At 42.3% G+C, this 14,022-nt stretch overlaps 1 protein-coding gene across 1 annotated transcript in view; it reads right to left on the reverse strand.

Moving 5' to 3' along the window:
* Nucleotides 1–246: 246 nt before the first annotated feature.
* LOC122542734 (zinc finger protein 541-like) overlaps nucleotides 247–14,022 on the reverse strand; it is a 50,997-nt gene continuing 37,221 nt past the window's right edge. Inside the window, exons 16-20 of the mRNA XM_087983924.1 lie at nucleotides 10,566–10,641; nucleotides 7,861–7,949; nucleotides 3,687–3,866; nucleotides 1,725–1,903; nucleotides 247–430 (exon numbers count right to left, since the gene is read on the reverse strand). Coding sequence (XP_087840050.1) covers nucleotides 247–430; nucleotides 1,725–1,903; nucleotides 3,687–3,866; nucleotides 7,861–7,949; nucleotides 10,566–10,641 — 708 coding nt within the window. The remainder of the gene's footprint in view (nucleotides 431–1,724; nucleotides 1,904–3,686; nucleotides 3,867–7,860; nucleotides 7,950–10,565; nucleotides 10,642–14,022) is intronic.

Below are 14,022 nucleotides of genomic sequence, written 5' to 3' on the forward strand. Positions count from 1 at the left end.
CTGCAGGCTCAAGCATGTTTCCATGCATCTGGCAGTTTAGACTAAGGAGATGTCCCATGTAATAATGTGCATTCCTGCCCCACTTTTGGACAAACCAAATCAAAATACCTAAAATCACTTTTTTACAGCATAGGCACATATAGCTTCATGTTGTGCCAGCTGTTGTGAACAATCAGAAACTTAGGTCCCTGTTCTCCACCTATAGCCTCTACTACTTCTGCTAATTACTAGATGCTGGTAATGTCTTTATGATGTGGTAATGTTTGACATATTGTTGGAGGTGAAGACCAAGACTGTCTCCTCTGGTTCCTCCTTTGGCTCAGCTTTCACACGTATCCTTGATCGTTTCATCTCTGCCTGCCTTTCTTGCTCCTCCTGCTGCCTATGACATTTCATGTGAGCATTTCGACTTTTCACTTTGTCAAATACTCTGAAACATAAACGTGCAAGATAACAATCAATTTCTGCAATACGATGTGTTATTAGTTTGTAGACAGTATTATGGTTACTTGCCAACATAAATAATAAAAACACTGCTGATAGAAAAGGGAAAAGACTTCAACTCAGAATCGAAAGCACAGCAGAAAGTGGTCTGACACTATTAGGTGTCATCAAAGCCAGATGCTGATCTCGCAGTAATCTCCATAGACAGAAGTTATACCCAGCTCTAAAAAGAAATGCCTACGAAAGAAGTGTTATGGCTGAAAGCTGCAGTAGTTGTACACTCTGTAAAACTTGGGATTGTATAGTTAACTAAATGGAATATTAACATCTTTACACAAATTTCTCTGAACATCAATTAATAGCGTGCAGAACATAAAACCTTCTTGTTTTACTTCAAAAAGGGGCAGGTTACCTGAAATAAGGTTATGTTCTCTCACTGTGGGGGTGGTGAGTTGAGGGCCATGTTGCCAAGAACACCCAGATTTTTTTCCCTAAATTTGCTAAAGGCTTTTCATCTGTTTTATTCTCTCAGACAATTACATCTGTTGGAGGGGGGGGGGGGGGGGGGAAGAGATGTGGGAGCCATGATTAATTACATACTGACTAATGCTTTGTTAAATAACTCCACTGTAAAGAGTCTGGGAGGGTTTTACTGTGTTAAAGGCAATCTACAAGTCCAAGTTGTTGTTTGTCTTGAATATATTCAACAGATCAAGCTGGTCTCTTCCTGTCCATCTTTTCAGTCTTGCAGTTTCACCTCAAAAGGAGCAGAAAGGAGAGGCTGATAGGAAACATGAGGTCACACAACCTTCCTGTGCACAGTCTAAAGAGAAGGCTGCTCATGGCTTTGGAGTGAAAAGCAGAACACACAACTCCTTGGTACTCACCTAAGAATGTAGAGCAACATTATATGAATCAGACTTTCCAGTAGGAAGTCAATCTGCAAAGGTGTAAATAGAAGTTGGACATGGGGGGGCTTTTGGAAGCAGAAACATCTGAAGCACAATTACCTGGCATCTGGGACTCCCCAAAACAAAAGTCTCCAGCTCAAGAGGCAGAAACCTCAGCTGATTTGCTGCAATTCTCTACATTGCAACAGTCACTGTTTTTCAAAAGGAATTAAAGTACTGTGAAGTGTTTTGTATCAGCGAGTGGTAGCAGGCTCTATAAAAACAAAAGTTACTTCTTGAGCACCTCAATAGTGTTTAACCAGAAAAATAGTAACATTGCAATGTCAGACTGAAATTTCACCTAAACCCATCATTCACAATCCAACCTACTTTGTGCATTCTTTACATGGGAAATTTCCCACAGTAAACTTTTTCTCATTCTTGTCTTGGACTCCTGTCTGACAGTGAACTGATGGAGAAGGGTTAGGCTTAGCCCGTACAATTTTCTTCTTTAGTTTTTCTCTGCTCACGCTTGTCTGGGAAGGAATGCTTGTACTCTCTGAGAATGACTAAGGGGTGAAAAGGAAAAAAAAGTTGAAAATATTTACTCACAGCGGTCTCTGAAAATATTACAAGTGATTATATTTGCGGTTCCTGATACTAAATGTGTTTCCTGCAAAGAAAGAGAGTTCAAGGATACTATAGGTCACCTAGTCAGTCTTAAGAATCAAATCCCTTTCATACTACTTATTACCAAAAGTATATTTCAGCTTCTCTTAATGTTCTCAGATGACTTGCCTGCTCTGCCTCTCTGGTTAGTTGTCCCTATCGCTTTTTCATCATGCTTTGCCTAAAGCTAATTCATCAACTATTTAATCATTTTCCCTAGCTCTAACAATGCCAAACTTCATCAGTACTGCACAGAAATATCAATCTGTTGTTTATAAACTCCCAATCTGGTGCAAAGCTTGAAGATCTAGAGGTGAGTGGCTAGGCTAGAATGTCTGCTAGACAGACTCAAATAATTCACCATCTTGCTGATATGTGCTACCCTGACCTTTCAATCTATATTGAAAGTTAAAATTCTCTATTACAATTAACCTCTCACTGCAAGATCCTTGACTAATTTTTGTATTTATACAGCTGTAACTTCACACTTGTTACAGGGGGTTTATGTACAAATCCTATTACAGTCTTAAATTGTTTTCTATTTTTTAATTATACCCATAAAGTATCCACTATGTTTTTACCTTTTTGCTATATCCTATCAAGGAAGTTCAATGATTTCATCCTTAATGAGTAAACCTCCTGTTCAACCATTTTTCATCTATCCCAGAGACCCTACAAATCTGGTATATTTAGTTCCCAGTCTTGACCATCTTGCAGCTACGTCTCTAATGGATCCTAAATCTCCACATTTAATACATTGACAATGCAAATTCAATTTGTTCCTTATACACCATAGATGTGCACAATGAATATGTATTTGGGTCAAACGTACTTATTTAGAACATTACAGCGCAGTACAGGCCCTCATTGACCTGTGAAACCAATCTGAAGCCAATCTAACCTACACTATTCCATTATCATCCATATGTTGTTCTTCTCTAGTGTTGTATTGATAGCAAGTTTCACTCTTTTCACCTGTTTAATTTATTTAAACCTTTTCATTTTGCTCGCATCTACAGTATTGAAATGTCAATTTCGGTTAACTCTACCCAGTTTCTCTTTGTTTGTTTCTCAACTATCTTGCCCTGAAACAGCAGCTCCTTCCCCCCCCTCTCTTTCTAGATTACACTTCTTGTCCTATATATCCACTTCAATAGGATGATGGTCTCACAGCCCATGTCACATAGAGCTTCTCACTCTGCCAGTACTCCATGAAATGGTATTCCATTTTTCAATATGTTCCTAATAGATTTATCTTGATGCCTGAGGTTAAAATCTGAGGTCCTGTTCTCTACTTTAGCCCCTGGTTACTGTAGGAGCTGCTAACCCCTACCGACCTAGGTACTCATCTTGCTAACACTTCCCAATGTAGTTGTGCCACTATTCCGCTCTCTCCTTTTCCAGACACAACGATGTGTCCTAGACCTTGGCACTGGGCAGGCAACGCAACCTTCAGAACTCCTGGTCAAAGAGGAAAAAGTACCTTTTTCCGACTACTGTTTCCTCATACAACCCCATTCCTTTTCACGCTTTCCATGTGTATGGCCTCATGCACCATTGTTGCAAGGTAGCTTGTCATCCACTCTGCAGACTGCTTCATCTATGCAGGCAGCAAAGGCCAAGTCACCTGGAGTACTGCAGCTGGGGTCCCCTTACCTGTTTGCACCTTGTCCCCTCACTAACCTGAGCATAAATAGCAGCATTTCTAACCAGCTTTTTTATTTCTTTTCCATCAGCGGGACTCTCTGTCTCAGGCTTTATCTCGTCTTCCTCAAGCAAGTGTGTTCGCTTCCACTCAAACTTTAGCTGTTTCTTCCAGGTGTAGTAATATTCAACACACTGTGCCACGGTCTTGTGTTTTATCTGAAAAACAGCAGGACCCATGAAAGCAATAATCCTGTTTTTTCAGGGTTGATTTTCTGTGTTTGTGCTAATAGTGGGGAGTCTCACTCGGAGGAATAAACATGCGCACATTTTGGATCCAGAGCTCTATAATTTCTTTAAAGTACAGAGTGAGGTGTCATTGGTTGTGGTCATTCATAAAACCTGCTCTGTAATCTTTACTAAGGGTGCATCCTACTACTCAGTGTTTAAATCATCCCTTTTTTGAAAAGTATGTTTTGATTCAGCTGGCTGAACAGTCTTGAAGGTAACATGGGCATCTATAGAGTTTTAAACTGGACAGATAGTCTAGTCTGGTGGATTTTTTTGATATAGAATAATCGTAATAATGCCTTAATGCATAGTCTGTCCTATATTCATCAGCTGCTCTGACTCAATACTTACCGATGCTCACAACTAGAAGTTCTCAATTTTAGAATTAAACTGCTGTACAGTTCCACTGCAAAACAGCAATTTCTAACAGTTCCACTGACACAGAGGGGAAGCAACAACCCAGTAGTAATATCACTAAACTATTAATCCAGAGACACGACCAATGTTCTGGGTACCCAAGGTTCAAATCCCAGCATGACAGATGGTGGAATCTAAATTCAATAAAACTCTGATCTAATGATGACCATTAATCCATTGTTGATTGTCAGGAAAACCCCATCTGGTTCACTGATGTCCTTTTGGCAAGGAAACAGTTGTCCTTACCTGCTCTGGCCTACATGTGACTCCAGACCCGCAGCAAGGATTGACTTTCAAATTAGGGATGGGAATTAAATATTGCCCTGGCCAGTGATGTCCATGTGCCATGAATGAAAAACAAATCAATGACCTCTTTGCGGAAAATAGTGGTATATGCTGTGAGCTCATAGAGGTGGTCACAGTCCCCTTCCTAATTTATTTCATTCAAGTTCCTTCAGCTTAGTAAGCCAGGAAAGATTGATTTAAGAAACAGTTACAACTTGGAATAGGAATATGGAAAGATAAGCTGAAAGGCTTTCTATGTCCAAACCATTTTTTTGTAGAGAGAGTTTTATTCTCTGCACTGGATTCAATCCCAAGCTACACAAATATAAAATAATTCTTTTACTGGCATCAGCCAGTTATCATTTTGAAACATCACTTAAAATCCTAACAGATGCAGTCCTTTTCTCTTATCACTAGGTGGTAGCAGCAAACTGTGAAATATAGCAGGGAATTCTCAATGGAACAAACAATCTAAAATTACAGTACAACTTCATAATGCAGTATTATTAATAATACACAAATATTTAATCAATTATAGTTTTGTGATTGTTTTACCAAGGGTGCCCAAGATGTTTGACTGTGAAACGTTTCTCGACAGAGTTAATACTACATTTTACTTTGGAGCCACTGCATCCTGCTAACCCAAATATATAGTTTAGGCTACATCATCTTTTATTAAATTCTTACAAATTCCATGGTCAAGTTATAAATAGATCATGCACTAGTAATGTGCTGTTAGTGCTAGCTGATTAAATACTGGATGATGCAATGCAGTCAGAGTCCAATTTGCTCCGAATGCTGGAGGTTCAGACTGTCCAGGTGAAAGCTCCCTCTGTATATGAACTGCCCAAATCAAAACTACTTTGGACAGGACCCCAATATTCAATACTACGGAGATCAAGATGGCAGTGTAACCTAGGAAACCCATAGACTAAAGGCACAAGCAAAACATGCAGCATCCAGAACATTCTGGGAACACTTACAGCGGAGGTGGAGGAATTGGGAATATGGGTTGGGTACAGGGACATCGACCACCTCAATGTGTCCACCGCCCTCACCCACTCCAACCTCTCACCCACTCCAACCTCTCACCCACTCCAACCTCCCACCCTCACAATGCACAGCCCTCCGCTCCAACCCCAATCTCACCATCAAACCCCAGCGGGGGGGCCGCAGTAGTAGTGTGACGCACCAACCTCTACACCCCTAAGCCAGGCGCCAACTCACAGACACCTCCTCCTACTGCCTCCTTGATCATGAGCCCACCTCCCAATACCAAACCATCATCTCCCAGGCCATCCAAGACCTCATCACCCTCTGGGGAATTCCCACCCACAGCTTCCAACGTCACTGTCCATGAATCCCTCACCACCCGATTCTACCTCCTATTGAAGATTCACAAACCTGATTGCTCCGGTCGACCCATTATCTCAGCCTGCGTCTGTCCCACTGAACTCATCTCTTCCCATCTCGACACTGTCCTGTCCCCCTTAGTCCAGGAACTCCCCACCTACATTCATGACACACCCATGCCCTTCACCTCCTCCAAGATTTTCATTTCCCCAGCCCCTAGGTGTCATCTTCACCATGGACATCCAGTCCCTGTACACATCGATCCACGGCGACAAAGGTGTCCAAGCCCTACATTTCTTCCTCTCTCGCTATACCAGCCAATATCCTTCCACCGACACCCTCAACCGCCTGTCTGAACTGGTCCTCACCCTCAACAACTTCTCCTCCCACTTCCTCGACCCAAAGGAGTAGCCATGGGCACCCGCGTTTGACCCAGCTATGCCTGCTTGTTTGTCGGATACATGGTCCACTGTTACACCAGCACCACCCCCCGCCTGTTCCACCGCTACATCGATGACTGTATCAGCGCCTCCTCATGCTCCCACGAGGAGGTTGAACAGTTCATCAACTTTACCAAAACCTTCCACCCTGACCTCAAATTCACCTGGACCATCTCGGACACCTCCCTCCCCATGCTGGACCTCTCCATCACTGTCTCCGGCGACCGACTAACCACAGACATCTACTACAAGCCCACCTTATTCCCAATTCTTCTGCTTCTGTCACAGCTGTTCCCAGGATGGCCAATTCCACCTCAAAGTCCCAGATGGCCTCCTTCTTCATGATCGCAACTTCCCTTCCCACATGGTTGATGATGGCCTACAGTGCATCTCCTCCACTTCATGCACCACCGTAATTTAACCCCACCCCTCCCAATGCAACAAGGACAGAAACCTCTTGGTCCTCACCTTCTACCCCACCAACCTCTGCATACATCACATCATTCTCCGTCACCTCCAAAAGGACCCCACCACCAAAGATTTATTTCCCTCACCACCCCTATCAGCACTCTGGAAAGACCATTCCCTCTACAACTCCCTCGTCAGGTCCACACCGCCTACCAGCCCCACCCCACACTCTGGCACCTTTCCCTGTCACAAGAAGTCAAAACCTGTGCCCACACCATTCCCCTCACCTCCATCAAAGGCCACAAGGGATCATTCCACATCCGTCTGAACATTACCTGTTCCTCTAGCAATGTCATCTGCTGCATCTGTTGCACCCGGTGTGCGCTCCTCTACATCGGGGAGAAAGGACACCTTCTTGTGGACAGTTTCCGAGAACATCTCTGGGACACCCGCACCCACTAACCCCACTGCCCCGTGGCTGAATACTTCAACTCCGCCTCCCACTCCATCAAGGACATGCAGGTCTTGGGCCTCCTCCACAGTCAAACCGTTACCACCTGATGCCTGGAGGAAGAACGCCTCATATTCCGCCTTGGGACTCTGCAACAGGATAAATGTGGATTTCAACAGCTTCCTCATTTCCCCTCCCCTCCCACATTATCTCAGTGCCAAGCCTCCAACTCAGCACCACCCTCCAGACCTGTCCATCACTCCCCCCTGACCTGTCACCTTCTCCCTCACCTTCATCCGCCTATCACTTTCTCAGCTACCCATCTCCCCCCCCAACCCCTCTCATTTATCTCTCAGCCCCGGCCCACAAGCCTCATTCCCGATGAAGGATTTTTCCAGCAACACACTCTTGACTCAGCATCCTGCTACATCAGTTTACCACCCAAGTGAAGGTATGAACTGCCTACAACAAATTTAATGTACTACACAGGCTCAATTTCTTACAAGTTGAAGAATGGTGCATCTCAACTGACTTAACATGCTAATTTTGCCATTTAATTATCTCTTACCATCTTCTGCATCAGGAAGAAATCCTTGTTGTTAAGGCAAATTGCCCTATTGAACAACCTTTTCTCTGCCGTAGTCCACTTCTCAGTACCTAAATTCAAAAGAAAACCCTGAAGAATTAACAATGTACAGGTGAAATGACAAACAGCAATTGTCAAAAGTTTGAAAAGGGTACAGGATGTGCTGGAATTACACCCCAGGCCATTCAGCACATGAAAGAGAAAACTCATTAAATTCCAGTCAAACATTTAAATCAAGAAATGTTCAAACGGAACAGTCTCTTTTCAATATTGACTGATCAGTTCTTTGCATCATTTTCTGGTCTCACCACAGATTTCTTCAAGTCACTTTTCATTTTTTTTAAGCTGTTTATTTATGAAGTGTATAAGATATATCTATTTCACCTCTGTAATAGCTTGGCTATTATTAATGACATCTTCGAGGAGAAAGTGAGGTCTGCAGACTCTGGAGATCAAAGCTGAAACTTTATTGCTGGAACAGCACAGCAGGTCAGGCAGCATCTAGGGAACAGAAGATTCGACGAAGGGCATGTGCCCGAAACGTCGAATCTTCTGTTCCCTAGATGCTGCCTGACCTGCTGTGCTATTCCAGCAATAAAGTTTCAGCTATTATTAATGACATCAGTGCTGAACCACATCACTTGACGAAATGGAAAAGGAATGCACAGCAGAAAGCGGTCCCACTCACCCTGTCAGTCAAAAGAAGTGCATGGTTTCTAGGTTCATTAATTTGTTGATGATTGCCATAAAGTGCCAAAACACACTGATGTTCTGGCACACAGCTTTGGAGTATTAGGATCATGGAGCTCCAAGACAAGGTGCTGTACACAGTGACAAGTAGTGGTAAAATAACTTGCATTTCAATGGCTCCTTTCAGGTGTCGCAAAGCACATTACAGCCAATGAAGTACTTTTATTTTTGATATGCAGTCACTGTTAAAATGTAAGAAATGAAGCAGCAAACATGCATTAAACAAGCTTCCACAATAATCTGTTTTTGTGATGTTGACAGAATGATCAATACTGGCCTAAACATTGTAATTCCAGCACACGGTGATATGGAACAACATAGCAATGGAGCTCCAGCCCAACAATCTGTTTGCCTCTTCACCAGGGAATCAGTGAATCATAAATTGATGCTATACATGAGGTAAGATGAAACTGCTTAGAAACAAAGAGAGAGACAGTAGAGGTGCTGCTCAAATTGAAATGGTCTCTTCCAATATAAAACAGGATGTTTGCTGAAAGATAATAACCTTATTTACTTTCCATTCTTATCCTTGCTATATAAAAAGTGAAAGCTCCATGGTTAAACCCACTCAGCAGAAATTAGCTAGTCATAAACAGCAGGAAAGCCTCAGGTTCGATGCTCAATTTGTGCTGAAAGCCAAGGATAGAGAGAGAAAGAAAACAATCAGCCAGCATTCCTACTCCTGGCTATCCATCTGCATAGCACATGTGGGGTACGGACAAGGACAGATCTGAACTCAGCCCACTACCACCATAGCTCAATATCCTACAAACAAGCAAGCATAGGCAAGAAAGACAACCATTTAGATGAGAGAGCAAATTGTCCTGTACATCGTCCACCAACACAGAGAAGATAATGACTTACGATATTTTTAACCTTGGATGAATTAGTCTTGTACCCAACATTTAAACAGTTGATTCTAAAACTATCGCTATAGTAATTACAGATGCAACATTTCTTTTTCAACATTTCCCTTCGCACAATCCAAGATCCCAAACAAACCTCTCTGGTGAATTAGCAATTTACTTGTACTTCTTTCAATCTACTATATTCTTTGCTCACAATGTGTCCCCTCTGCAGTGGCAAGAAAAAAATGCAGGCTAGGTTGTTTGTAATTCCAATAAACAGTTTCGCTCTCATGCTAACATTTCCATCCTCAGCCTGCTGCAGTGTTCAAGCAAAGCTCAACACAAGATGGAGGAATAGCACCTCATTTTCCACTAAGATACTTTACAACCTTCAGGAGTCAACATGGTCTTAAGTTCTTCACTCAATGAACTCTGTCCTCCGTTTTGATTCTTTCATTCTCCAAATCCCCAATCAAGTGTTTTGTTTGCATGGATTTGCTCTCAACAGAACTGACCTATTTTCTGTTATTTAACACCTCTCATTAATATCTACTCTACATCTTCTTTTGACCACCATTGCATTCTCTTTGCCTTTTGCTCTGGGGCACCTTTCCTTTCTGCTCCACTATTTCAAAGGTGCTGCCAGACCTACTGAGTCTTCCCGGTACATTCTGTTTCTAGGTCCACTGAAATGCTTCCGTTTCAATTAATAACACCCAGGTGGGAGCTAAATTCCAGCCAGGTGAAGAGCTGAACATCAGAAAGCTTAAGAGTGAGAAATGAAAACTTAGGCAATGAAGACAGCTGTTTTATCCAAATAGGCTCTCTATTTCCAAACATAAGACCTGCTGATTACATTTACAAATTAATTCCCTTCCAACAGGTATTAATCAAATTTATTGACACAGGCTTTCTGCAGTCCAAAATTAGGGTTTGCTCTTGCCATACAGCAGTGCAAGCTAGCTTGTCCAACCAAATGAGGTTGGGTTCGACATCCGTCAAGGCAGAGAGTTTAGTGCTGAAAACAGTGAAGCTACTGAACCACCTGAACATTGAATCTATCTTTCATGTAAGTGGCTGTGCTCTTACCAGTGTAGTGGTAATCTCCCAAGGGGTGACAAGGGTCTCGCCTTACACCTTTCATTAGTAACATATCCAGGGCAGCCTACAAAAACAAATATCAAGAGGAGCCGGAAATAAGATGAATCTGAATTAACACATTTGAATAAACTTGATCTGAAGCCATTCTAAGAAAGTTAATGCATTTCAAAATATCAGGTGAAGAAATCTGATGTAAAAGTCTGACATGCTAATTCCAAGCTGTCATTCAATAATATAACTGAATTCTAAATCCATACAATTTGCTGTATAACACAAAGCAGGGGCTTTATTTACAGAGATGTGAATTGTGACTTGCAACTTGTGATTTTAAACAAACTGCAACAGAAATTAGTCTTGGCCAATTCCAGTGCAGACTCTAAGTCCACCTGACAATCCACCAACATGCATATCTCTGGACTGTGGGAAGAACCAAAGCACCCAGCAAAAACTCACAGAGACAGGGGGAGAAGATGCCAAAAGATACCTAACGGCAAGTCACACACTCCACAGCCGAGAGGCCAAAGAGGGATAAGTGGGTGGGATGATTGCAGAATCCATGACGTGGAGGAGGCGATATTGGGCTAGGGTGGACAAAGTTAAAAATCACACAACAACAGGTTATAATCCCAACAGGTTTATTTGGAAGCATTAGCTTTTGAAGCACTGCTTCGTCATCAGGTACATGTGGAGCAGTACCATAAGAGACAGAATTTATATCAAACAAAACCAGATTGTTGTTAAGTCTTTTCTCTTTTAGAATGGATTACAGGGTTCGGTTCATTAATATGTAAATCCCAGAACTTCTTTAAGTCACATTCTTAAGGTTTTATAAAAAAGTGACATCTCAGCTCAGACAATGTATTAAAGGTGTGAGGTTAGAGTCGTACCCAATCTTGAGTCAGACTGGTTCTATTTCCAAAGTAGAATTTACAAATTATTACATGGATTGACTGCCTGCAGGTTGTGCACTTTTTCAGCAAAATAGAATGTATCTGCAAATATAGTTCTGCAAATACAAATTCAATTATAAATAGACATAACTCTGTGCGAGTGCAGGAGAGAGAATGTGTGTGTGCATGTGTGTGAGAGTGTGTGTTTGCGTGTGCGCAAGCTTGGTTAAGTGTGTGTGTGTGATGAGGTATAAGCCTGTGAGAGGGTGCATGCATGGGTGAGAGTCTGGGGGTGTATGTGTGTATGAGATAGAGTGTGTGTACAAGAGAGGGTCTGTGTGTGTACGAGAGAGAAAGGGAGAGAAAGGGAAGAGAAAGAATAGTGTAGTGGAGTCACCTGTTGTGTGACATGAACCCAAAAGTCTCGGGTGAGGCCATCCTCATGGGTACCGAACTTGGCTGTTAGCCTCTGCTCAGTCACTTGCGTTGTTGCCTGTCCCGAAGTCCGCCTTATAGGCGTCAATCCATGTAATATTTTGTAAATTCCACTTTCGAAATAGAACCAGTCTAACTCAAGACTGGAATACAGACAGACTTTAACCTCACACCTTAAATGCTGTCACCATTATTTTATCAAACCTTAAATTATCTTGAGACTGTGACTTAATAGTAGTTCTGGGATTTACATATTAGTGAACTGAAACCTGCAACCCATTCTAAAGGAGGCAAGATTTAACAACAATCTAGGTTTGTTTTATATATCATTTCAGTTGCATGACACTATAATCTTTTGCTATAAATTCTGTGTCTTATGTTTCACACATGCCTGATGAAGGAGCAGTGCTGAGAAAGCTAGTGCTTCCAAAAACAACTGTTGGGCTATAACCTGGTGTTGTATGATTTTTAACTATTGCAGAATCATTGCATTCCTTGTGGCCAGAATTGGCAAGTGGCAATGTAAGTGCATAACATTTGTGTCCAGTTACAGCATACTTGGGTTGTGATTACATCTAACAAATACTTCCACTGCACCTCCTTTATCTCTGAGAATTAGTTGCCCTAACTCTACCTTGACTGACCACCAACTATTAAAACATGCAAAAGTAATATTATGCTTTATGTTTACTCCTTCACTTGTCAGACTTCTAAAAACACAGGAAATAGGAGTAGGCCATTCAGCCCATCAAGCTTGCTTCACTATTCAAAAAGATCACAGCTGATCATTCTATCTCTACCACATTTCTCCCCCAACTATTGTCAAATTACTTGATGTCATTAATATCCATGAATCTAGAGATTTCAGACTTAAATATGCTCCATTATTGAGCTCCCGTAATTCTCAGAGGGTAGCACAGTGGCTACCACTGTTGTCTCACAATGCCGAGGACTCAGGTTCAATTCCAGCCTCGGGTGACCGTCTGTGTGGAGTTTGCACATTCTCCGTGTCAGCATGTGTTTCCTCAGGTGCTCTGGGTTCCTCCCATGGTACAATGATGTGCCATTGGATTAGCCACGCTAAATTGCTCTATAGTGTCCAGGGATGTGGAAGCTAGGTGGATTAGAAGTGTTGAGAGTCTGGGTGGAATGCTCTTTGGAGGGTTAGTTCAGACTCGATGGGCAGAATGACCTCTATCTGCAGCACTGTAGGGATTTTATGAGAATTCCAAATATGCAAACATCCTCAGAATGAAGTAATTCCTCCTCATCTTAAACGTCCTTTCCCCTATTTTGAGACTGCCCTCATGTCCCTCTCCAGTCAGGGAAAATATGCTCCCTGTTACATCCACCCTGTCACAGCCTGCAAGAACTCTGGTAGTTTAAATTATGTCACCTTTCATTCTTCAAAACTCCACAGAATACAAATCCAGGATCTCATAGTAAATCAGCTGATATTTGTGTCACAAAAATGTCATAACAATGACCATCTCCAATAAGAGAAAATTATAACCATCCACTGGATGTCATCCCTTGACATTCAGTGGCATTCCTGGCTCATAATTCCCCACTGTTAACATCCTGTGCTTTACCACTGACCAGAAACTGAACAGGACTAACAACGTCGGTATGGTGGGTACAAAAACAGCTAACTGAGTAGATCTCTTGCAGCGAGCAACTCACCTCCTGACTTCCCAGAGCCTGTCAAACATCTATAAGGTAGACGTCAGGAGTGTGACTGAATACTTCCCACTTGCTTGGATGAGTGGAACTCCAACACAAAGCAGTCTACTTGATAGACACCACATCAACAAGCATTCACTCTGCCACCAATACTCAGTAGCAGCAGTGAGTACTATCTACAAGCTACATTGCAGAAATTCCCCAAAGCTCCTTAGCAGCTTCCAAACCCACAATCACTACAATCAGGAAGAACAAAGGCAGCAAATACGTAGCAACACCATCACCTACATGTTCCCCTTCAAGACCCTCACATCCTGACTTGGAAATATATCACCATTCCTTTTGTGACGATGGGTGAGAATCCTGGAATTCCATTCCTAACAACATTGCAAGTGGACTCTAGTGATTCAAGGAAGCAGCTTACTGCCATCTTCAAG

The sequence above is a fragment of the Chiloscyllium plagiosum genome, unplaced genomic scaffold, assembly GCF_037043375.1.
Source record: "Chiloscyllium plagiosum isolate Xiang-an unplaced genomic scaffold, Cpla_swu_hap1 HiC_scaffold_47, whole genome shotgun sequence".
Lineage (NCBI taxonomy): Eukaryota > Metazoa > Chordata > Chondrichthyes > Orectolobiformes > Hemiscylliidae > Chiloscyllium > Chiloscyllium plagiosum.